Genomic DNA, 26,230 nt, shown 5'->3' on the forward strand with positions numbered 1-26,230 from the left:
AAACAGACATAGCAAGAATCAACTCGTTCTACGGCAATAAATTCTACGATTATCACCTTGCATTTTCTGCAGCCGAAGCTGTAAAGCTTCGGATTCCTGTCGACTGGTCTAAAAGGGATACTGAGCTATTTCAGCTAATACTGGAGGGTACGCGAGCACACCAGTGCTCACATTGCGCTTCCACCCTCGGGGCAATGAAGCAATGACGACATGCTGGGCATTCCTGCTGGACTTGAGTTGTTGCTGGTGCGTCTTTGAACCAAATTAATTTATCAGTTAAAACATAATTTTAGGGGATCCGTATGAAATTTGAGTTCTTTTATTTAGAGCATTTCTGTTAGACGGGGAGTGTTAACAGTATTACTTGTATCTAAAATTAAGAAATGCCGCATCAGTTCATATATTTATACTATTCTATATATTTATACTGTTACAAAAGAAACAGAATAGTAGATATTCATGTGGGTCACCGGTAGTTTTATTCAACTTTCTCGGATATGGTACATGTAACTAGATGCAGTTTTCATATAAGAAATACACACGCGCAAGCGCAAGCACATGCACACGCACACGCACACACATATATCAGGAAAACGCTATGATACATCAATATGTAACTTCAAGTACATGTTACTTTCTAGTGCAAATGTCAAAATGTTATTTTTGTGAATATAAATATTCTAATGTAAAACTATAAATCTTCCATGTTCATATCCATAAAATTATGAAAGCAATACGTGTCACATGCTAATGTAGAAATGTTCTGCTAGGATTCTAATATGCTTGTTGTTCCTTCTCTTACGAAGGAATATCTTGATTCGTTCAGTCACACTTGACTGTGTTACTGATAACGAAAGCTGTTTTAATTACAAGTTAAAGCATACCTCAAGTTCCTTCTAGGGCACGTCTATATGAATATATAATGATCATCTTGTAAAATTTTGGTTGCAATGTCTGTTTTATACTACCAAAAATGTCAAGTAGATCTAAGTATTTACGCTAGTTATTATTTAACATAACTTGTTAAATCCAACAACAGAACAGAACAGAACAAAACTTTTATTTCACCCAGGTATAAGAAATACAGCATGGGGTTTTAACATATATACAAATGTAAGAAGAGAAAAAGGCATTCCGGTCAAATCACTAGTTTTAGCATTGAAATAGAACAATTATACATGCTTCAGATCTCCGATGGTGAGGGGGGCCTAGGGATACTTATAAATATTAACTAAAATTATGTCATTTCGCAGCGCTTATAATCATTTCTGTTTAAGAAACTATTAGCATGCTAAGTTAAAATATTACATTTGTATATTAAAACATAATTCTAAGCGTAGTCGTATTTGCACGCAACATATATGATAAATTGTTAAGTAAATACATAATAATACTAATCCCCAATGATAACGTGATTCCCGCCGAAACGCGAGGACGAGTCTAATTCATGATAACTGATGAAATAACTATTCATAATGCTTGCACATTACTTGACAAGCAAATATTAGTATTTCTTTTATTTTGAATATCTATTAAGTATATGGCAGCATAGCTCAGTTAGGTAAAATGCAGACATCAATCGGATATAAGGAAATCGTTTTGTGGGTTCGAATCCTCATGAGGATTTTTTTTTCAGATTTTTGTTTTGTTTTTCCTATTCGTTTACCTTTTTGCTTCCGTAATTTTGTTTCTTTCTTAGATGGTTTGTATTTGTATATAATTTTATGTCTTTATATAACACAATAATATGTTCATTATTTGCATGACTTAAGTGCATGCATTTAAATAAAATACCGATAATCTTAGATATTTAATAAACTATTCTGATCCGCCATATCGCCTTTAGATACCTTTCGGTCATGTTGTCACAGAGCTCATGAAGGAATCTTATTTTTTATGCAAGAGTGAAATAAAAATGAAATGTCCATGCTGAGTTTCGAACCCACACGGCAAAAGATCTGTTGAACATGGACCGTATGCTTTACCACTGAGCTAATTCGTAACTGGTACAAAATCTAGAAATGTTTAGATTGTAACATGTTTGAAAAATGTTGAATTCCCTATGTTCCATTTTAATCTATTTATAGTCATGTTTGTAAATATCAATTTATCGTTGGGGCATAGTACAATCATATGGAATACTGTGCATATCAGGTCGGTTAAACAATTCAAAGCCTATTATATATACATGTACGCAGTCACACAGGTAAAGTTTGTTTTGCTTGTTATACACCTGTGTTGTTACTAAAAATAGCACTCGGACCAGACATTATGAATGTGTCACAGGTCACGGATCATGACTTGAGTCTAGACGCTAATAATTCAATTAACGGACAAATGGACATATATTTACAACTGGACAGGAAAGATGTTTACAAGTACTAAAAGGTATACAATTTTATAACTTACTAACATGTAATTCTTGTTATCATTTTAACGTAAATAAATATCTACAAAAGGCTTAGTAAAGAACACGGCTATTAATTTATTTTAGACGAGCACGTGCCGGCTAGCCAGTCACCGTGCGGTTCTGGACGGCTGTAAGTTTGGGGCGGGGGGAGGTATTGGTATATCTAGCGCCTGAATTTATTCATGATAACAGCTACAAACTTACTAATATTTTTTAAGACTAAGTGAGATGCTGAGGAAATGAGACTGTTAAACGTTGAGTCGTGATTTCTAGCGTTTAATGCTTCATGGCCTAGGAATGTTTCCCTTTCGCGTTGAAAATACAAATTAAATCTGTTACCACTTCAGTTGAGTAAATACGGCAATAAGACATTGACCCGGTCAATCCATTACGATTCGATGCGTGAATTTGTTGCGCATAATTAGAGGGTCGCAATGGGGTTTGTTTTCACATATTAACCATGCATTTGAAGATAACGATAATATTTAGTTGTTTACATGTAAATTTGCTGATATATGTCTATCTGGTCGACTGAATGTACTTATGTTGTTCTTCAAGAAAGGAGGAAATAAACGAATCAATCATTCTCGGGTTTAGTAATCCGTTTGTACATATGTTATTTTCTTCAAGATTGGACGAAATAAAAGAATCAGTCAACCATCCTCGGGTTAAGTAATATGAATATCCATGGACGCGTTCAGTCAGAGAGTCGCCTCAATTAGGAAAGGATAGTTTTAACGTCAGAGGTTGTTTCTAAGGTCACGGACTGGCCAGCTTGTAATGACAACAGCTTTCGATATCAGAAGCTCAGTCAAGTGTGACTTACCGAACTATAATGTTCCTTCTCAAGAGAAGGAACAACAAGCTGGCCAGTTAAACTCCGTGACCTTAGAAATAACCTCTGATGTTAAACTATTCTTTCCTAATTGAGGCGACTCTGACTGAACGCGTTCCATGGATTACTAAACCCGAGAATGATTGATTGATTCTTTTATTTCCTCCTTTCTTGAAGAACAACATATGTACATTCAGTCGACCAGATAGACATATATCAGCAAAATTAAATGTAAACAACTAAATATTATCGTTACCTTCAAATGCATGGTTAATATGTGAAAATAAACCCAATTGCGACCCTCTAATTATGCGCAACAAATTCACGCATCGAATCGTAATGGATTGACCGGGTCAATGACTTATTGCCGTATTTACTCTACTGAAAGTGGTAACAGACTTAATTTTTTGTTGGATTTAACAATTTATGTTAAATAACTAGCGTAAATACTTACCTGACATTTTTGACAGTATAAAACAGACATTGCAACCAAAATTTTACAAGATGATCATTTTATATTTATATAGATGTGCCCTAGCTAGAAGGAACTTTTGCTATGCTTTAACTTGTTTAACAAAGTTCCCTATACATGGCAGTTCCTATACATAGCACAAGTAACTTAGAACATGTTTAATTTTAGTCCCAATCGTTTAGATGGCAACACTTTCGATTCGTTGATTTTATAACCGTACTGGGCTCTGATTGGCCGTTCTCCTCCCTGAGGGTGGTTAATGTCAGAGAACTTGTATGGTTTCTCCTGTCGAACGAGCCTTGCTCTGGCTTCTGTATCGAAAAAGTGATCCCTGTAAAAATAGGTATTGAAAATTCGGGAATTTATTTAATACTTTATTTGATCAAAAAATACACATTTGCTGATATATCAGATATCGCTTTGAAACATTGCTATTCAGTATTCCTTTTAAAACTTAAACATTTTATCACAATGTAATAAATTTTAAGTAGGTTAAATTCGGTACGAATCGCCTTTCAATACAGGAATAATGACAGCTACTTACTGTTTACAGTGTGTCTAAAAGATTTATATTCAAAAGTGTACCTCACTTATTGAATGGCTTGCTGGTCAACAGTCAAAACTATTTTCGGAAGAACCATTCGGATCTATGACAAACAGTCACACTATCAACCGATAAGCCAATCAATAAGCGCTTTATTATACATCAAAATAAATTTTAACGTATTTTTCTCTTATATGTTTACTTTAGCCTAGCAAACCTATGGACCTGTTAATAGCACGAACTATGGACCGGCCATTTTATTAAAGCCGTCATATAATAATCTACACTTTCTTAATTAATTGCCGGGCAATAGTAAAAGCTATACCCCGAGGTCCGAAGGCTCATAGTTTGGACCGGCAAGCCATTCAGTGTTTTATAACATTATATCAAGAATTAATTTGTACAGTTTTATTTTATTTCTTTAGCTTATAAGCCTGATAAACATGGTTTGAATATTGACCGGTCATATGGCACTAACTATGGACCAGCTTTTTATATAAGGAGTCATGAAATAATTTAGATTGCAAAACACTTACCGGTACTTTGGAACGATGCATGAAATGAACTTGTTTGCCCTACATTTGCATGTCTGTATACTATCATCTGACACCAGTATTGTGTTTTCAGTGGATGGAACAGGGTAAGCTGCATCTCTTTTTGTGCGTATGTGAAACGGTCCGAAATGAAAACAGTTTTCACAAATAAAACAAATAGAGAATTACAGTCTCCTTTTGCAAAGGTCATTGTCATCTCTGTCATCGTCTGTGAAAAAGAACATATAAGTTAACAACAGTAGAAAGTGTGATGGTTGTAATTCAGTGAGGCAAAAAACATTGAAAGGAAACAAATCAAGATGCTGTGATTATTAGCGCAGATTTGTTGACAGATTGTGTGCAGGATATAACTAGTATTACTGTCCGTCTGCAAAAGGCAATTTCTTAACCCTTACCCTAATAAACTTGTCCATCTTTCAGTTTGGACAGTACCATTAACTGTTAAAAGGGGTGCTTACCAAAAAGATACTGACTGAATGGCGAACAGTGCAGACCTTGATCAGACTGCATGAATGTGCAGGCTGATCATGATCTACACTAGTGGCAAAGGCAGAATTAATCGTGTCCAGCATGATGAGGATTAATCTTATTTCGCCGTATCTTTTGTTAACAAAATTGGTCTTAGACGTTGACACAGACAGAGGCAAATGCTTCTGAAGCGGAAGTGGGAAAACAACTATGTTAAGATATATAGCATAATGTACACTCAAACTAACAAATTAACTACTTTAATCGAAGCGAGTTATCTTGATTTTGAAATTTTAATTGAATATTTAACAAAAGTGTTGTTTCCCTTAATTAAACATGTAATGTTCTACATAACAAAACCTCTGTGTCATACTCGCCGGTTGTCCATCATTTTCATTGCAGTTATGGTTGTGAAGTCTGATATCTGCTTCTCAACGCCACTTGCTGTCAAAATACCTTGACCCCAAGGGTCCATCTCTTGCATCGTGCTGAAAAACGATTCTGAGCAAAGTATATTTGGTGACCTAACACAATATGTCCCTTTCTTTGCTAGCGCATACAGATATATTTTTGCTTCATTACTGCTTCTTAGTCCCTCATACAATATGTTTGGCATGCCTTTTATTTTTGAACCTTATGGGGGGGGGGGGGGGGGGGGGGGGGGAAGTCTCAGAAATTAACATCTTTTTCCAGCCACTGTAGCAGTCTCATTCTCATTCTGCATCTAGTTAGTGCTGGTATTCCAGGCGTATCATCTGCAGAATACAGTCCTTCACGTACAATTTCACAGAATTCAGATTCAGTTAAGTTACCATTCTTTGTCATCGCTTCTTGTACATCTTTGCTAAGCATGTTTCTTGCTAGTTTTTCTTTCATCTGGTCCAAGAATTTTCCTTCTTCATTTACTTCAACTATTTGTGGGTTAAGAATATCCGGATTTTGTTCAGCCACATTTTTCAAAGCTGTTATGGATATACCATCTAATTTGTCTAAGCAGAGGGCCTTTCTTAAGTTGCTACCAAGATATGTTTTGTCGTAAACGAATACTTCAAAATCATTTAGTTTGCTACAGTCTGGCACATAGTACGGTTGCCATTCTTCCGCCATCCCATATATAGATATACGTTCACTAACACGAGCATCTCGTTTCCATTTTCCAAGTTTGTCCGGCCAAATGAAGTTACTATATGCAATGTTTAGAACCTTTTTAGGATAAGTCTTCTTCATAGTTACACGATTAGTCAGCACTTTTAGCGATGACACAGTCTTCTTCTTCTGCCGAGTCGTTTCCGTAATTAGGGTTCCATCGGCAATAGCCTTTGATATCTGATTCACAAGTTGATGCTTCTTCAGTCCAGATGTCTTCATCAATCTGGATCTATCTGTCTGTTTATTATTCATATACTTCATAATTTCTATCAATTCTTTCACTGTCAACATTTTTAGCGATTCTGCCGACAAGAAATACTGAGATAGAGTATCTTTAGAAACTGATGACCTCTTGTTCTTGTTTTTTTTTCAATTAGCAGCTTGGCAACTTCTGTAATAAATTCTGGTGATTGTGACATTTCATTGATTTCATTAGAAGTTGCTTCTTTGATCTGGTTTTCAGCGTGACTATTATGATTTATTGGATAACCATCTTCATGTGGACCACCATCATTAACTTCGTCTACTTGTGTGCTCTCACAAACTGTATTTTCTTGAACTAAAGATACCGATTCTATTATCTTGATTTGTTGTCTGTTTTTGCCCATTGTTTTCTCCTGTATCCACCCTTTCACTGGTGTTTGTACTCTTTCCAATGTGCGGCCTTCACTTCTAACGCAACGGACATCTCTAATTTCACCTGGATTGTCTCTATCAGGCCACGGTTCTCGACTTTCTGTGAAATTCTGCGTTTCTGCTACAAGTCGTTTGAGTATTTCAGATTTTGTGAGCAGACAGACTTCCTTCCATACATCTTTTGCAAGTTGATGTTGCGTCAGCGGATTTCCTTGCCGGCCCCTTACTATTATTGGTGTAAACTCTCCATCGGCGGCGGACGCTACAATGTCTAAGCCATTAGATCTGCATACATCTTTACATGACTCTGTTATTTTTCTCATAATATCCATAGACAAGCTGTGACCCCGGTAAAAATATGTCACTGGCACAGCATGAGGTTCCTCTTTTTTCCAGAGTCTATTTAAATCTGCAATCAAATATACAACAACCTGTGAAGCTATTTCTCGGTTGAACTCATATGCATCTTTAATTACTTCTTCTCCAAGAAGCAAGTGACGTTGGAGGTCATCGTAAGTCAAAGGAGATACAAGTATTTCTTTTGTATTTGGGATAACATATGGAGAAGTGTTATCTGAATCCTGGGGGTTATCTTGAAAACGCCCTTGAACAGAAGGAAATTCTCCAAGGAAGATAGTAATTTCAGAGGCTTTAGTTAGATCTTTTTTAATCTGCCTAGCTTGTTCCGATATTCTTGTTGGCCATTTTGGGTTGTCTTTCATGTACACTTGATGGATTTCTTCCAAAACAGAATCGCATATCTTTTCGTCTGGTAGAAGCTTGAATAATGAACAACTTTTTGGTGTCCATGACATGTATAACGTTCCACCTTTTGCGTTCAACACCTTCTGCTCAAAAATGGTTTGAGTCACATAGCGGGATGGGACTTTGTAATGAACTGTAGTGGTAAAAGTTTTTTCAACTGGCGCCTTTCCTTCAAATGCGTACTCTGCAACCTGATCACTATTTTTCAAGCTGCGGTCAGGCGAAACGATTTTGCCATCGCTTTTGTAAAATCCCTCCTCGTTAAACACGAGATCGGGAAAGAGGAAGGGCATGATGACCCCGCACATTGTTGCAATTTGATGGATTTCACTTTCAGTGCCGTGCTGCATAGCCTGCTGTTGTATATCTGAAGATTTCATTGGTTGCATTCCATTGACCACTTTGCCAAAATGTTCCTTTTGGCTTTTTAATGTGTCGCAACCAATTGCTTGAAATATCGAGCTACCTGTAACTTTCATTTTATTTCTTTCTTCGTGCCAAATGGTCGTCCGTTGCTTTATGATAGAAACATTGGTCATATCGGTTCCGGGTGGTAAAATCTCTGGCGATTTCAAAATTCTCAGATTGATCTATCTGTTAAAATCTACCACGTCAGATTTCACAAACAGGTGTGCTGCCTTATTAAGATGAGCACCAGTTTCACAAATACATCTCTGAATCAAGAGCGTCTTTTCTATCACATTATTGACTCGCCAAATAGTTGTCATACACATATCAATAGCGTATGCATACTTTGATTTTCTCCAGTCATCACCAGACATTTCTTTCAATTTCCTTAAAGAGGATTCTTTCTTTAACTTAAGTTCTCTTAAACCTCTAATAACACCAGAGAACAACATTACTAAACAATTAAGTTGTGTTAGTATTATACCTTTCGACTCACTTGGTGTATCTGCGACAGTTTCTGCATGCGGCTGAGCATTTCCTATAACATCTCGAGACTGTCTTATTAATTCAAGCCCTCTATCCCTTTCATCAATTCTGTCTTTCAGTTTGGCCTTATTTTCAAATCCAAACAAATCAACGTCAGTACCTCATTTAATTTTCTTTCCATCTACCATTAATACATAAGAGTTACTGTTATCATCTTTCTCTGTCTTGAATTTAATCGTTGGTTCTAGGATTCCAGGTTTGTACTCAAGCGGAAGTTCATTTCCTAGAGGATTTATCGACGATAAAATGTATTCACAAGGACATGCAAAGTTTATACGAGCATCATGCGGATCAAAGTTTATTAAACCTTGAAGTAAATTCGTCTCATTTTTCATTTAGGACATGAAACGCATAATTCTCCCACCAAACATTTTTTTCCCAACCCAGAAAAACTTCAGTGCTCCGGATGAATATCACATTTGACGTGTATCAGTGTGATCAAACCAGTTCACAACGTCTGACCACAACAGAAACGCAATATTTTGCAAAGGAAACTTCTTTTCCTTAACCAGACGAAAGAATTTCTCTAGAATATGCAGCTTTCCATTTAAAGGCAACTCCTGAATCACAGCGGGTTATAGAGATATCAATGGACTATCTTTAACATCTTGATCTGTAATGTCCTCTTCTCGTGTGTCAGTAAACATTTCTTCTTCATACATACTTACATCAGTGCAACCGAGATCATTTAGAATTTCGACAGGCATTTTAAAATTAACACAGATTTTCGCATTGCTTGAATTTTCGTTGGTTATTGATTTCATCGGAGTTCTTGAAGTTTTTCTTAATTTCACTGCTTTTGAAAGTCTACTTAGGGCATGATCATGAAAATCATCTTGACTAAAAATGTAATTTGTTTTCTTGATGACTTGATTGGTGTCTTTGAATGAAATTTTTGCTGGGCTAGGTGTATTTATTTGTGAGTTTGAGACTTAAATTTTCTTTCGAAACGGAGATTTCCCTGCTGTGAAGACATGTGGCTTTCTTTTTAAAAGATATGTTGATCGTTTTTTCCGTCACAGCCGCAGGCCTTTCGTTTTGAATTTAAACAACCCCATGCCTGAAAAAAATGAATACAGGTTTAATGGCCTCTGATTTCTACAGGGACGATTACCATTTTAACTAACACTAAATAATTACGTATTGGTGGTAAAAACAATATTCGCTATCTCCCGCTACTAGTGAAGCATCCCGGATCTAAAGTCTCTAACTGTTATCATATTATCTATGATTGATATTATTTCACAAAAAGTATATGCGCAATTCTATCTCAATTGGAGCACCAGTTCTATTTTGACTTATTTCATCCATGTCTGTGCTCTCTTTGTAAGGAAAATACGATTTTAAGTAAGCTTGGGTTTTTTGCTATTTCATGCTTTGGAATGGGTAAATAATCAAGAAAATAACATTTATCTACAGCATTGTGATTCCTTTGGGCAAAGTTTGGGTCACTGCGAGTGCAGAATTTTCATCGTACCTCGGTCATTTTTCCACTAATTAAGACGGTATTTTCCAGGACAAGTCTTTGTTTATATACAGGTCGAACTACGAAGCCCGATTTTTGATATAGTGTTTCAAATAGAAAAAGAAACCACTGACCGTAAATTTGTCGATATTCCCTTCGCAAATCGTTCACCGGAAGTGCCGCAGTTCCATCGAAGCGGAGCACCAGTGGTGCTGGAATTGCGCGATTAGCAGCCGTAAATAATTATTTGAGGTTTGGCGAGTATAGCTAAAATACTTTTTGAATTATTAACATTTTTTATTTCGGACGGACGGACGAACAGCCAGCCGGACAACGCCAAATCTATATCCCTACACCTTTAACGGGGGATAATAATCCTATATTGTTTACTTAATCTAATAGTACATAATCAAACATCTCCATTTTTCCATTTGATTCGCACTGATGACAAATATAGATATTGTTTGTTGGAATATCAGTGCCATTCTTTGCACCCGTGACACTAGATACATGTCTGCCTTGAGCGATTAACACCAAACAAAATGATTTTCTTGGCACCAACCGGGGCAAGGCAGCTACAAAAAGCCGACAAAATAAGGTATGCAGTGTCATTGTAATCTAAAATAGCGCTCAGTATCGCCAGTTACATTTCGGCGACAATGTCCATCCCCAATAACAGCTGCCACCTCCTGGTTCAATCGGGCAAGAGCAGTGTGCTGATTATGTTGCTCAGTTTCCCTTGTCTCAATAAGGATTGTCTTGTTGCGAATCTTCTCTCTGTGGTGAACTGGTAGTAATCTCTCAAGAAGGTCTGCCGTAAAGTCTTGATTGGGTGCTCTATATCCACTACACATAATCACTGGATCTCGTCACCTTAATCTGTTTGACATATCTGCAAATGTCTGGATTATTGTTAACGTGTTTAGCAACAGATCTGATAGTCCGTCCTGCAACTCCTTGCCAGATCAGATTATGTGTAGTGTCCGCCCTATTCGTTTTGCGTTTGCAATTTCACACCTGAAAAAAAGAAAGGAAGATATACTTAGTTTTAATAGGCCTGCATAGCAGTAAGTGCCGAATTAAAGCGTAAATTTTTATCTTTCGAACGGGCGGCAATACATCGCAAACAAATTCTAGGTAAGATCGAACAGAAACTAATGCTACTAGATTATAATTCAGTATTTTGAAAGAGGTTGTGAAATAATAAAAAAAACATAATGTCAGTATCTTTCAAAATTGAAACACAGATGTTTTTTAACAAAATAAGTATTTTTGCTCCCAAATTTGTAATAAATAGGGCCGGCATCATGTTACTGAATAGGGTCGGGACATCAGAAACAAACATTTGTTCACGTTTACAAACTAAATACCTGGTAAATAAATTATTATCTACCGATTTACTATCATAAACTTGTGAAACAACCTGTTACACTGTACCAATGTACCCCGTACACACTGTAACAACATGCCCAGACCCTACCACTCGTTACAAGACCTAAGGTAGACAACTCAAGGAAAGCGCGTTACCTAATTCATTTCTTAATTGAGATGATGTTGAAGCATGACTGGAAACTATAAAGATGGTATAATATTAATTAATTCTCACAATGTTTGAAGGTTCAAATAGTTTTCTTTTTTCTAGCTGTCGGGCATTTTGGGATTTTTGCTGGAATCACATAACAGGTCTATGCTTTACATTTGTAGCATTTTCATCCCGGAATAATTTCAGTTTAAAATTAGTCATGTAAACTTGGATCATACAACAGCGCTACAACAGCGCTACAATTTGGTCTCATTTTTTAGCTGATTTTGCAGTGAACATATTTTTCTTACATCAAACATGATCCCCACTTGTATTTCATTTTTTATTCAGCATCGACAATATTCTTAAAGAAAGTGTAAGTTACATACATCTAAATATCTAAAACTGGTCCTGGTGTATGCTTCAGCCATTTGAAGTGGTATCAGAGGGCCGCATATAGAGCCGAAGACTTGGGATATCGAAAATATTCCGTGTCATCGGAACGCTCAGAATTAAGCGTCTGTTGTAGGCAGACCAAAAAAATCTTAGCTAAGATTAAATTTAGGAAAATCAATGGTATTATCTCGATTCGGAGGCTTAAATCACATTTCATCAGGGTTAAGAAAGATCAGGACCTACTATTTAAACAAACGGTAAAAAGAAATTGCAGAAAATTTATATATTTTCCTTGTAGAGCAATACCAGCTTGGCCTTTTATAGCTAAAAATATTCAGCTCAGAGATGTTTATATGCTGTTATGGATTTCTGAGCTGAAATGAATCCCGTACTGAAACCTAACCAGGAATCGTGCCAGATGTCTGTCACGCTGTAATTTCATCAAATGAAATGCAATGAACTCACCTTTTATTTTAAAATGTTTCTAATTAATTTTTCTTTTGATCTGGTATAAAATAATCCATGCAACATAATTTGAACACAAGTTATACACACAAGTTTCAAATTGGTACCCCTGTCTGCAATATTGTGTCCGCCATTATAGTTGTCACCTGATCAGGGTACTCTTCATTTGAAAACCAACATTCGGTATAGGCTGAACACCACTAAATCCAGCTGTTCTTTATTTCATATAAAATCCACTCACTTCATAACGGTGTTTCGACATTTTCTAGCATATCAGATTTTCAGACACTTACATTCCCATAAAGAACTAGATCGCTACTTTAGAAAAACAAAAAGAAAAGGGGGTGTTAACTTTTATATAAGAAAACTACAGTTCGTTAAATACAACCCGCTGAATTTACTACTTTTCGCTTCTTTCAATTTCTCTTTTCGTGACATTAAATTCTTACGCCGCCATTTTTATCTAGCATGCGATAGGTACATGCCGATTTCATTAGAATGCAAAGTGATACATACTGAAACGCGGTAGGGTAAAAGTAAGCACGTTGCTGCCGAGAAAATGCACTAGGAAAGGAAAAAAGATTAGTACTATTTATATTTGGACTACTTGTGACTAGACCTGCGGAGGCTTACATTCTATTTGGTAGTGATCAGCCTATAGAATTGTTATTTATTGACATTTTCTGAGAACTTAAACTTTCTAGGATATGTTTTAATGAATTTTTATCGAAATTGGTTATGTTTATGATTAAAATAAATGCATTAATAAGTGAAATTTTGAACTTGATTTTCAAAAATAACCATGTGCTCTGAACTGTTGCATGATGTCATCCATTTCTCACGAGAGAAGTGTGCGAGATGTTGCGGTTTGATACTGGTTAGTTAACCAAATGGGGTTTCGCCATAACATAATGGACGCGACCATCAGAAAATAAAAATAGTGTCAGTTAAGTTATGGTAGCCAGAACTAGGCCTTTTATACTATAGGTAATACAGTAGTAAATAAATTTGCTGTATGTTCTATATAAAATACCGTATTTTGGTGTGTATAGGTCGCGGTAATGTATAGTCCGCATCTAATTTTTGCTCTGGAAATGGTCGGAAAATTTAACTTCCAGCGTATTAGTCGCAGTTAAATTTCGGATTTTTTCCCAAGCAATATTAATATTTACCGGCAAAAAAGTTATGGCGGCGGCCATATTGATGCCGCGGACTGAATTATTATCAGAACCTGATTGGTGGAAATCGGACAGTGTTATTTTCGTTCCCAACCGTTTCGTACCGACAGTAGTATCGGTAACAGATTACATCAAAGAAAAGCGGCTTTTTGACACTAATTGGCAGCAGACGGTTTGCGTTTTCATTCTGTTATCATGCAAGTTTAAGTGTGAATTGTTTGCACAGCAATTATAGCACCTTTCTGTGTCATGTAATTAACAGCGTTCTTTTGATTCTGAGTAAAAAGATTAACAAAATATCCCTGTTTGGATTTTTTTCTTTTATTTAAAAATCAAAAGTAAAAAATTATCTTTCAAATTTTTTAATACGCTAAGAATTAGTATAAACAATGTTTGGAATGGAGGACGGATCTGTCCGGATTTTATCCAACCCGGATTACATGTCAATGGCGTCCAGTAAAACGAAAGTAGAAACAAACGTAATTCAGACTGCAAAAACATCTTTGAATTAATGTCATTCGTAATTTTAATAGTCTGTATGGGTTATTTACGATATATTTTATTGAAAGTAACCGCTATTGGCTGAAAAGCCGCCGATATTGATATTTTTTTTATCCATTTTGTTCATTCGTAACAGATGCACGTAATTTTGCGAGAGCTACGGTCAGAAAATTGGCCCGAAAAAAAAAACTGGCAATGTTCTGTTGTATAGGTCGCAGGAACTTTTTCAGGCAGCAAAATGGGTAGAAAAAGTGCGACCTATACACACCAAAATACAGTAAACAGTCTTTTGAGAGCTGTTAAACATAGCCAGGCCCATTTTAAAAAAGGATTAGCCTTATGTTTTTGAATGACCTATAGTATAAACCACATAAAAAACACCAAGAAATGTGAGGGTCATGTATCTTCTAAGAGAGATTTTTTGTCTATGGAATATCTTCCAAACTGACAGCTAAAATGTGGGTATCTATCTTCCAATAATGTCAAAACCCCTCACGGGGACATAGACATTTAGCGCGTGGAATCACAAAGAATATTAATAGACTGAAATGTAAAATGATAGTTAAAAGCAAGGAAAAATAGCTTGGTTAAAATAAAAGTATAAAAACAGCTATTGATCAGGTCAGATATCTGGGCTCTTCAGCGCAACGCGTTGCATAGCAACAAGCGGAAGTGAAAGTAAACGCCAGTTTGTAATTGGAAAGGGTTGCATGTTTCACTAGAGTTCGTCGTTTTTGTTTGCTTAAAGTAACATTTTAGGCAATATAAATATGTCAGTGATTTGTAATGTTGCAGGAAGTTCCAGTAATCACTTCAGAGAAAGAAACCTTTCATTCTTTAAGTTCCAGTCGTGATATTCAACAAAGACCGTTGGTATAAATAGATCCGTGCATGTGGCACGGTCACTGCAAAGTAAAGTGTATTCACATTTGTGACGGGCTCGAAGAAAATTATCATTCGATAAATCGGAGCTCCTTTAAATTTAAATAAAATGTTGGGGTTTCTCCATTCACGCGTATATTCACTGCCCGTGTTCTATTTTGTAGCCTGGCATTATAAAATATTTCTAAATGCCAGGTTAGTTTATGTTGTGGTGTCAAAATTGATTCAATCAACACCAAATTTAATTAAATCAACCTTTAATCAAAATTCAGTCGTGTAAGATTTAATGATAGGTGCCATAAATCATGAATTAGTCAGTATATTATGTGTGAAAATTGGAGAAGGGATTTTTTCTCTCTCGCAGTGTATCAGAGAATTTGTTATATCAGGCCTAAAAAAAATAGGTTTGTTTCTGGTTACAGGTCCATCTTTACCTTGAGTACCACTATGAATAAAAACATCTTCAAGACGATCACACATTAAACCGGAGTCCACCTAAAAACCGGAATACACCGGAATACACTTTCCATAACCGGAATACACCTGTATTTTTTAAGTTAAAGGTATTTTTGAAGGGTTTTTGATATAATTCAATCATATATATCATAAATAATTAACATACGAAAGAAAAATAAAATACGTTTACGCAAAATGATTTTATACGAGAATGAAGTTCTGTGACCGCGCGGGAAATTTCCATAACCGAAATACACCCGTATTTTATTAATAAATGGTATTTTTGTAGGGTTTATTGCAGAAATAATTCGTGTATAATATAAATAATAAGTTTACAAAAGGAAAATAAAATACTTTAACGCAAAACGATTTTATACAAGATTTGAATTTAGTGAGCGCACGGGAAGTTTCCAGAACATAAATGCACTCGTCCTTTTTTAAAAAATAAATAGTATTCTCTTAAATAAACACTTTTTATCATTTTTTGTAAGTTGTTGAACCATGTTCAATCAGATTAAATATGAATGAATATTTGAGAGAAGTTTATTAAAAGTTAATTCTGTATACGAGATTATAACTTTACGATCTTACGGAAATGTTTTACGCTTACGCCGCTATGACTAGATACCGGAATGTTGATTATTATGTCTCCCCCAGGAGACATATTGTTTTTGCCCTGTCCGTCCGTCCGTCCGTACGTCACACTTCATTTCCGAGCAATAACTGGAGAACCATTTGACCTAGAACCTTCAAACTTCATAGGGTTGTAGGGCTGCTGGAGTAGACGACCCCTATTGTTTTTGGGGTCACTCCATCAAAGGTCAAGGTCACAGGCGCCTGAACATTGAAAACCGTTTCCAATCAATAACTAGAGAACCACTTGACCCAGAATGTTGAAACTTCATAGGATGATTGGTCATGAAAAGTAGATGACCCCTATTGATTTTGGGGTCACTCCGTCAAAGGTCAAGGTCACAGGGGCCTGAACATTGAAAACCATTTCCGATCAATAACTAGAGAACCACTTGACCCAGAATGTTGAAACTTCATAGGATGATTGGTGATGAAGAGTAGATGACCCCTATTGATTTTGGGGTCACTCCGTCAAAGGTCAAGGTCACAGGGGCCTGAACATTGAAATCCATTTTCGATCAATAACTAGAGAACCACTTGACCCAGAATGTTGAAACTTCATAGGATGATTGTACATGCAAAGTAGATGATCCCTATCGATTTTGGAGTCACTCCATTAAAGGTCAAGGTCACAGGGGCCTGAACATTGAAAACCATTTCCGGTCAGTAACTTGAGAACCACTTGACCCAGAATGTTGAAACTTAATAGGATGATTGGTCATGCAGAGTAGATGACCCCTAACGATTCTGGGTTCACTCTGTGAAAGGTCAAGGTCACAGGGGCCTGAACATTGAAAACCATTTTCGGTCAGTAACTTGAGAACCACTTGACCCAGAATGATGAAACTTCATAGGATGATTGGTCATGCAGAGTAGATGACCCCTAACGATTTTAGGGTCACTCTGTTAAAGGTCAAGGCCACAGAGGCCTGAACATGGAAAACCATTTCCAATCAATAACTTGAGAACCTCTCGACCCAGAATGTGGAAACTTCATAGGATGATTGTTCATGCAGAGTAAATGACCCCTATTGCTTTTGGGGTCACTCCGTTAAAGGTCAAGGTCACAGGGGCCTGAACATTGATAACCAGTTATGATGAATAACTTGAGAACCACTTGACCCAGAATGTTGAAACTTCATAGGATGATTGAACATGCAGAGTAGATGACCCCTATTGATTTTGGGGTCAGTCTATTAAAGGTCAAGGTCACAGTGGCCTGTTCATGTAAAATCATTTTTTGGAAATAACTTGAGAACCACTTGACCTACAATGTTGAAACTTAATAGGATGATTGGACATGCAAAGTAGATGACCCCTATTTATTTTGAGGTCACTTGATCAAAGGTCAAGGTCACAAGAGCCTGAACAGTGACTTGAGAACCACTAGGCCAAGAGTGTTGAAATTTAGCGGGATGACTGGACATGTCAAGTAGATGATCCCTATTGCAGCCAACCATCAGTGTCTCTTTGACTTTCGCTCCTGACCCCTATTGACTTCTTGCCTATAGGACTTTGCATTGGGGGAGACATGCGCTTTTTTACAAAAGCGTGTTCTAGTTAAAATTTATTTAATTGTTTCCTCAAATAATAAGAAAATAATTTAAGACAAAAAATATCATTATTCGATTTTAAATGAATCATAAACAAAATACGGGTCCCGACATAAACCGCGCGGATCGGAAAGGGCTTAACATGATCGGAAAGGGCATGTCACATGTTTATTATTGAAACTCATTTAATTGTTTCTTCATATTTCATTTAACAAATAAAAAAAAAAAACTATGAATGATAAAATAGCATTTTTTGATTTTTAAATGAATTATAGACAAAATACGAGTGGCATAAACCGCGCTGATCGGAAAGGACATGTCACATGTTTATAACTAGAAATTATTTAATTATTTCTTCATATTTCGCATTTCGTTTAACAAATAAAAAAGAAAATTAATTAAGAAAAAATATCAATATTCAATTTTTAAATGAATTATACACAAAACACATGTCAGTGCATAAACCGCGCCGATCGGAAAGAACCGGCCGTATGTTTATTATTGGAACTAATTGAATTATTTCTTCATGTTTAATTTGATAATTTAAGAAGAAAATAAATTATGAAAAATCAGTTTTCAAAAGAATTATATTATGTTTAATATATAAATATAAAAACGTTTACTGCGCTTATTTCCAAAGCACAATTAATTTCCCGCGCGGTTGCTGAATTTCAATCTCTTATAAAATCGTTTTGCGTGAACGTATTTTATTTTCTTTTGGTATGTTGATTATTTATGATATATATGATTGAATTATATCAAAAAGCCTTCAAAAATACCTTTAATTAAAAAAATACAGGTGTATTCCGGTTATAGAAAGTGTATTCCAGTTTTTAGGTGGATTCCGGTTTAAAGTGTGACCCCTTCAAGATCATTAATAATAATACAGTAACACATTGAGAATAAAAAGGGAGACAAGCACTCCCCTTGTCTGACTCCGAGCATACAAGAGAATTCCTCACTAAGTTTGTTTAAGTATTTTACTCTGGACTTAACGGACTTATACATAGATTGGATAATATCTAAAAAAATTCCACGTAGGCCTAACTTAATCAACTTATACCATAGATTTTCCCTAACTACATAATCAAAAGCTTTTGAAAAATCAACAAATAAAGTGTAGAGTTGCTTCCCTTGATTCAACATATGGCTTATCAGTCCATTCAATATAAAAACATTATCTTTTGTACTCATATTTGGCCTAAAACCGGCCTGTGCTTCCACATATACATTCAATGATTGTAGTTTTCGGCCCAACTTTTAAGTCTATTATTCAATATACGTGTGAAAAGTTTACCTATACAACTTAATAAAGTAATCCCTCGATAATTATCTACATTATTTAAGCTTCCCTTTTTATGCAACGGAACAATGTATCCTTCTGACCATTTTTCTGGAAAATATCCAATGTCAAATATTTTGTTGAATAGTGTATATAGCACAGGCGCTAATGTGTCTTTTCCAACAACAAAGAATTCATTTACCATACAATCTGGCCCAGCTGATTTATTATTCTTTAACTGTTTTATGGCTAAGTTTATTTCACTAACAGAATTTGCTCATTTAGCTCTTCAAACATCACTTTAAACTCATTGTTTTCATACTGTTCATTGAAATATATAACATCTTCATCTGGTACAAAAAATCTGTCAGTAGGATTATTTACAGCTTTGAAATAAGTTTCAAAAGAAGACAATGATATTTTCTCTGTCTTAATACCTGCAGACTGTTTTAACATACTCCAATACATTCATGCATTTTTAGCTCGACTATTCATAGAATAGTAGAGCTATTGGACTCACCCATGCGTCGGCGTCCACGTCCCGATTTTGGTTAAGGTTTTGTATGTAAGCTGGTATCTCAGTAACCACTTGTGGGAATGGATTGAAACTTCACACACTTATTCACTGTGACAAACTGACTTACATTGCACAGGTTCCATAACTCTGTTTTGCTTTTTTACAAAATTATACCCCCTTTTCGACTTAGAAATTTTTGGTTAAGGTTTTGTATGTAAGCTGGTAACTCAGTAACCACTTGTGGGAATGGATTGAAACTTCACACACTTATTCACTGTGACAAACTGACTTACATTGCACAGGTTCCATAACTCTATTTTGCTTTTTTACAAAATTATGCCCCTTTTTCGACTTAGAAATTTTTGGTTAAGGTTTTGTATGTAAGCTGTTATCTCAGTACTTACTAATGGAAATGGATTGAAACTTCACATACTTGTTCACTGTCATGATCTGACATGCACTAAGCAAGTCCTGTAACTCTACTCTTTTTTTTTTCAAAATTATGCCCCTTTTTCGACTTAGCAGTTTTTGGTTAAATTTTTGTATGTAATCTGATATCTCAGTATCCACTAATTGGAACGGATTGAAACTTCACACACTTGTTCACTGTCATGATCTAACATGCACTGTGAAGTACCCATAACTCTACTTGGCATTTTTACAAAATTATGCCCCTTTGACTTAGCAGTTTTTGGTTAAGTTTTTGTATGTAAGCTGGTATCTCAGTATCCACAAATTGGAAAGGATTGAAACTTCACACACTTGTTCACTGTCATGATCTAACATGCACTGTGAAGGTCCCATAACTCTACTTGGCATTTTTACAAAATTATGCCCCTTTGACTTAGCAGTTTTTGGTTAAGTTTTTGTATGTAAGCTGGTATCTCAGTATCCACAAATTGGAAAGGATTGAAACTTCACACACTTGTTCACTGTCATGATATGACATTCAGTACAGAGGTTCAATACCTCTACTTTGCATTTTACAAAATTATGCCCCTTTTTCAACTTTTGTATTTATTCAATTGACAAGGCTGTTGAATAGTCGAGCGTTGCTGTCCTCCGACAGCTCTTGTTTAACTTAGCTTTCATAAGAGTTGAAGTTTTTTCTTTGTCATTATCATACCAACATTTTCTAATAGTACATTTCGTCGCCTCAACGCGAAACTAGTCTATGTGTATATAGAAACAGAAGCAGATAGACTAGTTTCGCGTTGAGGCCACGATATGTAATCAGACCTAGCTTTCACCATATTTTCCCTATTTATATAGTTCGGACAATCTCTATATTTGTTCAGTAATCGTAAGAATATAATATGCATTGAATTGAGAAATTGTCACTGATTGTGTCAGGGTAGAGATTTTTTGATTGTTACATATTAAACTAAATATCTATATTAGACACTGAATCCCTTGAATTAAAGTGTTACTCATGCTTGTCTGAGATGCAGTTTATGACAAAAGTTTAGTATTACTATGAAGTAAGTCAAAGCGAGCTCCAGGAACTCAGATTATTACATTTTATAAAAAATTGTTATAAAAGTATGATCTTTTTTGTTTTTTTCAAGATACCTTTAATATTGTCACTTGTATGGCCAGAAAATGTATTTCTGTGTGAAAATCAGGCAAAGTCACGTTTGAAAAGAAACTTCAGATGTAGTGCTTCATTACCTTAAAAAACATTTCTGTTGAATATGAGAAAATACTTTCATTTTTCCATGTTGCTTTTTTGCTTTTGTTTATCAAGTTCTGTTATGTACACATGCTGGTTTTATTCTGTCGGTGTATAAAATAAAGCCTATTGAGGAATTGTCCTTTGACATTATTTTATGAACTTTTTGTACCTTGTACAGGCCAAGCAGTTTGAATTAAGAAGAATGATATCCATACAACTTGTACACTTTTTCTAGGTTTTTATCCGCAATGAGCACAACACACATTAAGACTTGTCTTGACGATTCGGAGATCACCAAATCTGCAGGTGATGATCGACAGTATCGCGCACTAGAACTACAGAATGGAATGAGGGTATTGCTGATCAGTGACAAGCAAACAGACAAGTCATCTGCTGCTATGGATGTATACATTGGTAAGCTTTTAAAATCATAGTGAGAAACACACAGCCAGGAAAAGCAGGAATAGTCTATAATTTTGTAGAAAAAGTGCTATGGTTAATAAAAAAAATCAAAAACAAATTTCGAAAGTGTTAAGGTAGTTAAAAACATTTTTAGCTCGACTATTCAAAGAATAGGTAGAGCTATTGGACTCACCCATGCGTCGGCGTCCGCGTCCGATTTGGTTAAGTTTTTATATGTAAGCTGCTATCTCAGTAACCACCTGTGGGAATGGATTGAAATTTCACACACTTATTCACTGTGATGAACTGACTTACATTGCACAGGTTCCATAACCCTAGTTTGTTTTTTCACAAATTATGTCCCTTTTTCGACTTAGAAACTTTTTGTTAAGGTTTCATATGTAAGCTGGTATCTCAGTACCCACCAATGGGAAGGGTTTAAAACTTCACACACTTGTTCACTGTGATGATCTGACTTGCACAGGTTCCATAACTCTGCTTTGGAATTTTACAAAATTATGCCCCCTTTTCGACTTTGTAGTTTTGGGTTAAGTTTTTGTATGTAAGCTGGTATCTCAGTACCCACTAATGGGAATGGATTGAAACTTCACACACTTGTTCACTGTCATGATCTGACATGCAGTGCACAGGTTCCATAACTCTACTTTGTACTTTTACAAAATTATGCCCCTTTTTAGCTCATCTGATTTTTTGAAAAAAAATGATGAGTTATTGTCATCACTTGAGCGGTTGTCGGCGTCGGCGTCGGCGTCTGCGTCGGCGTTGCCTGGTTAAGTTTTATGTTTAGGTCAGCTTTTCTCCTAAACTATCAAAGCTATTGCTTTGAAACTTGGAATACTTGTTCACCATCATAAGCTGACCCTGTATAGCAAGAAACATAACTCCATCTTGCTTTTTGCAAGATTTATGGCCCCTTTGTACTTAGAAAATATCAGATTTCTTGGTTAAGTTTTATGTTTAGGTCAACTTTTCTCCTAAACTATCAAAGCTATTGCTTTGAAACTTGGAATACTTGTTCACCATCATAAGCAGACCCTGTACGTCAAGAAACATAACTCCATCTTGCTTTTTGCAAGATTTATTGCCCCTTTTGGACTTAGAAAATCAGTTTTCTTGGTTAAGTTTTATGTTTAGGTCAGCTTTTCTCCTAAACTATCAAAGCTATTGCCTTAAAACTTGCAACACTTGTTTACCATCATAAGTTGACCCTGTATAGCAAGAAACATAACTCCGTCCTGCTTTTTGCAAGATTTATGGCCCCTTTTTGACTTAGAAAATATCAGATTTCTTGGTTAAGTTTTATGTTTAGGTCAACTTTTTCTCTTAAACTATCAAAGCTATTGCTTTGAAACTTGCAACACTTGTTCACCATCATAAGCTGACCCTGTACAGCAAGCAACATAACTCCATCCTGCTTTTTGCAATAATTATTGCCCCTTTTGGACTTAGAAAATCATTTTCTTGGTTGAGTATTATGTCAACTTTTCTCATAAACTATTAAAGCTATTGCTTTAAAACTTGCAACAGTTTTTCACCATCATAAGCGGACACTGTACATCAAGAAACATAACTCTATCCTGCTTTTTTGCAAGAATGATGGCCCTTTTTAGACTTAGAAAATCATGGGTAGGACAATATTTCTATTACACAAAAAAAATCAGATGAGCGTCAGCATCCGCAAGGCGGTGCTCTTGTTTGACTTAGCAGTTTTTGGTTAAGTTTTTGTATGTAAGCTTGTATCTCAGTACATACTAATGGGAATGGATTGAAACTTCACACAATTGTCCATTGTCATGAGATGATGTGCATTATACAGGTTCCATAACCCTGTTTTGCAATTTTACAAAATTATGCCCCATTTTCCACTTTTATATTAATTCATTTGACAAGGCTGTTGAATAGTCGAGCGTTGCTGTCCTCGGACAGCTCTTCTTTTATTACAAAATATGTTTCTTTAAGCATTGATGTAGAATTAATCTGATGGTTCATTCTTTGCACGTTCTATCTATGTGACATGACTCTTGTACTTGCAGGACATATGAAGGATCCAAAAGATATACCAGGTCTGGCACATTTCTGCGAGCACATGCTTTTCCTAGGAACAAAGAAGGTAAATACATCAGTAAGGGCATATCATATAGACATATTATACAACATTACTCTGTGTATTACTCTAGCAGGCCATACAGCTGGTTTGTTGAAGGTCGGTGGTTCTGTTCACGTTCCTGCTCATGCCTGAAATAATGTTGGAGCCTTTGTGGTCAGTTTCACAGGTATGAGTATGTGTATGGTATAGGTCATTTGAAATCGGGCTCATATTTCACTACATATTTTTCATTTTGGCTCGATTAAGGATGAAATCTGGTTTTTATCTGTCTGGTCATATTTTTTCATCCCAAGTCCAATACTCGTGCCTGTGGTCATTTTCTATTCCTAAAGCTGCAAAGTCACCCAATAACTAAAAATGTCAACAAAGGGAACAAGCTGAAGTTCACAAGTAGTACACTAAAATGCTTGATATCAACCCTTTTTTTCTGTAAGTCAGCATTATTGTACTCCCCTGTCCTTTTCCATCTTGTCATTGATATAGCTATGTTGACATCGTATCATTCTTGAAGTGTTAAGGCAACAAAAACATATTTTACCTAGGTTGTCCTTGGAGTATTTATTGCAGTTTTAAGTTTGCTCTCAAAAAAGATCTTACTGTTCTGCTGTTAGATCCAGTGGTTCAGTGCTATAATGGAATTTCTTCCTATATATGAAAATAGAACAACAAAATATATTAATTATGCATCATTCTAAATTTTTCCAGAAAGGGTAGAATTTTCAGGGCCATTTTAAATTTTGGTTGAAATATTAAAAGTTATTCGTCTGATATTACACTATTTATAACTTTTATATTTTATGGATATTGCTTTTTTTTTTTAATTCTGATATTGTTATGGACATATGCAGGCATCCCGCAAATGCTTTTTTAGCTCACCTGTCACAAAGTGACAAGGTGAGCTTTTGTGATCGCGCGGTGTCCGTCGTCCGTCGTCCGTGCGTCCGTGTGTGCGTGCGTCCGTCCGTAAACTTTTGCTTGTGACCACTCTAGAGGTCACATTTCTCATGGGATCTTTATGAAAGTTGGTCAGAATGTTCATCTTGATGATATCTAGGTCAAGTTCGAAACTGGGTCATGTGCCGTCAAAAACTAGGTCAGTAGGTCTAAAAATAGAAAAACCTTGTGACCTCTCTAGAGGCCATATATTTCACAAGATCTTCATGAAAATTGGTCAGAATGTTCACCTTGATGATATCTAGGTCAAGTTCGAAACTGGGTTACGTGCCATCAAAAACTAGGTCAGTAGGTCTAAAAATAGAAAAACCTTGTGACCTCTCTAGAGGCCATATATTTCACAAGATCTTCATGAAAATTAATCAGAATGTTCACCTTGATGATATCTAGGTCAAGTTCGAAACTGGGTCACGTGCCATCAAAAACTAGGTCAGTAGGTCTAAAAATAGAAAAACCTTGTGACCTCTCTAGAGGCCATATATTACACAAGATCTTCATGAAAATTGGTCAGAACGTTCACCTTGATGATACCTAGGTCAAGTTCGAAACTGGGTCACGTGTTGTCAAAAACTAGGTCAGTAGGTCAAATAATAGAAAAACCTTGTGACCTCTCTAGAGGCCATACTTTTCATGGGATCTGTATGAAAGTTGGTCTGAATGTTCATCTTGATGATATCTAGGTCAAGTTCGAAACTGGGTCACGTGCGGTCAAAAACTAGGTCAGTAGATCTAAAAATAGAAAAACCCTGTGACATCACTAGAGGCCATATATTTCATGAGATCTTCATGAAAATTGGTCAGAATGTTCATCTTGATGATATCTAGGTCAGGTTCGAAAGTGGGTCACGTGCCTACAAAAACTAGGTCAGTAGGTCAAATAATAGAAAAACCTTGTGACCTCTCTAGAGGCCATATTTTTCATGGGATCTGTATGAAAGTTGGTCTGAATGTTCATCTTGATGATATCTAGGTCAGGTTCAAAAGTGGGGCACGTGCCGTCAAAAACTAGGTCAGTAGGTCAAATAATAGAAAAACCTTATGACCTCTCTAAAGACCATATTTTTTATGGGATCTGTATGAAAATTGGTCTGAATGTTCATCTTGATGATATCTAGGTCAAGTTCGAAACAGGGTCATGTGCGGTCAAAAACTAGATCAGTAGGTCTAAAAATAGAAAAACCTTGTGACCTCTCTAGAGGCCATACTTTTCATGGGATCTGTATGAAAGTTGGTCTGAATGTTCATCTTGATGATATCTAGGTTAAATTTGAAACTGGGTCAACTGCGATCAAAAACTAGGTCAGTAGGTCTAAAATTATTAAAATCTTTTGACCTCTCTTGAGGCCATATTTTTCAATGGCTCTTCATGAAAATTGATCTGAATGTTCACCTTGATGATATCTAGGTCAGTTTCGAAACTGGGTCACGTGCGGT

General features: G+C 36.0%; 3 protein-coding genes across 3 annotated transcripts in view; 1 reads left to right on the forward strand and 2 right to left on the reverse strand.

Annotated features, from left to right (window-relative positions):
* Nucleotides 1–3,727: 3,727 nt before the first annotated feature.
* Nucleotides 3,728–5,906, reverse strand: LOC128559657 (uncharacterized). The gene is made up of 2 exons (XM_053551973.1): nt 4,798–5,906; nt 3,728–4,048 (listed from the first exon to the last, which is right to left on the reverse strand). The coding sequence occupies exons 1-2, from the start codon at nt 5,018–5,020 to the stop codon at nt 3,882–3,884; spliced, it is 390 nt and encodes a 129-aa protein (XP_053407948.1). The 5' UTR covers nt 5,021–5,906; the 3' UTR covers nt 3,728–3,881.
* An 819-nt stretch (nt 5,907–6,725) lies between these two features.
* On the reverse strand, nt 6,726–12,814 carry LOC128559213 (uncharacterized). The gene is made up of 2 exons (XM_053550421.1): nt 12,636–12,814; nt 6,726–11,269 (listed from the first exon to the last, which is right to left on the reverse strand). Exon 2 carries the CDS (start codon nt 8,370–8,372, stop codon nt 6,726–6,728), a length of 1,647 nt encoding a protein of 548 aa, XP_053406396.1. The 5' UTR covers nt 8,373–11,269; nt 12,636–12,814.
* LOC123546540 (insulin-degrading enzyme-like) overlaps nt 12,293–26,230 on the forward strand; it is a 109,848-nt gene continuing 95,910 nt past the window's right edge. Inside the window, exons 1-3 of the mRNA XM_045332906.2 lie at nt 12,293–12,427; nt 21,548–21,726; nt 23,769–23,845. Coding sequence (XP_045188841.2) covers nt 12,348–12,427; nt 21,548–21,726; nt 23,769–23,845 — 336 coding nt within the window. The 5' untranslated portion in view covers nt 12,293–12,347. The remainder of the gene's footprint in view (nt 12,428–21,547; nt 21,727–23,768; nt 23,846–26,230) is intronic.

This window comes from Mercenaria mercenaria, chromosome 9, assembly GCF_021730395.1.
Source record: "Mercenaria mercenaria strain notata chromosome 9, MADL_Memer_1, whole genome shotgun sequence".
NCBI classification, from domain to species: Eukaryota; Metazoa; Mollusca; class Bivalvia; order Venerida; family Veneridae; genus Mercenaria; species Mercenaria mercenaria.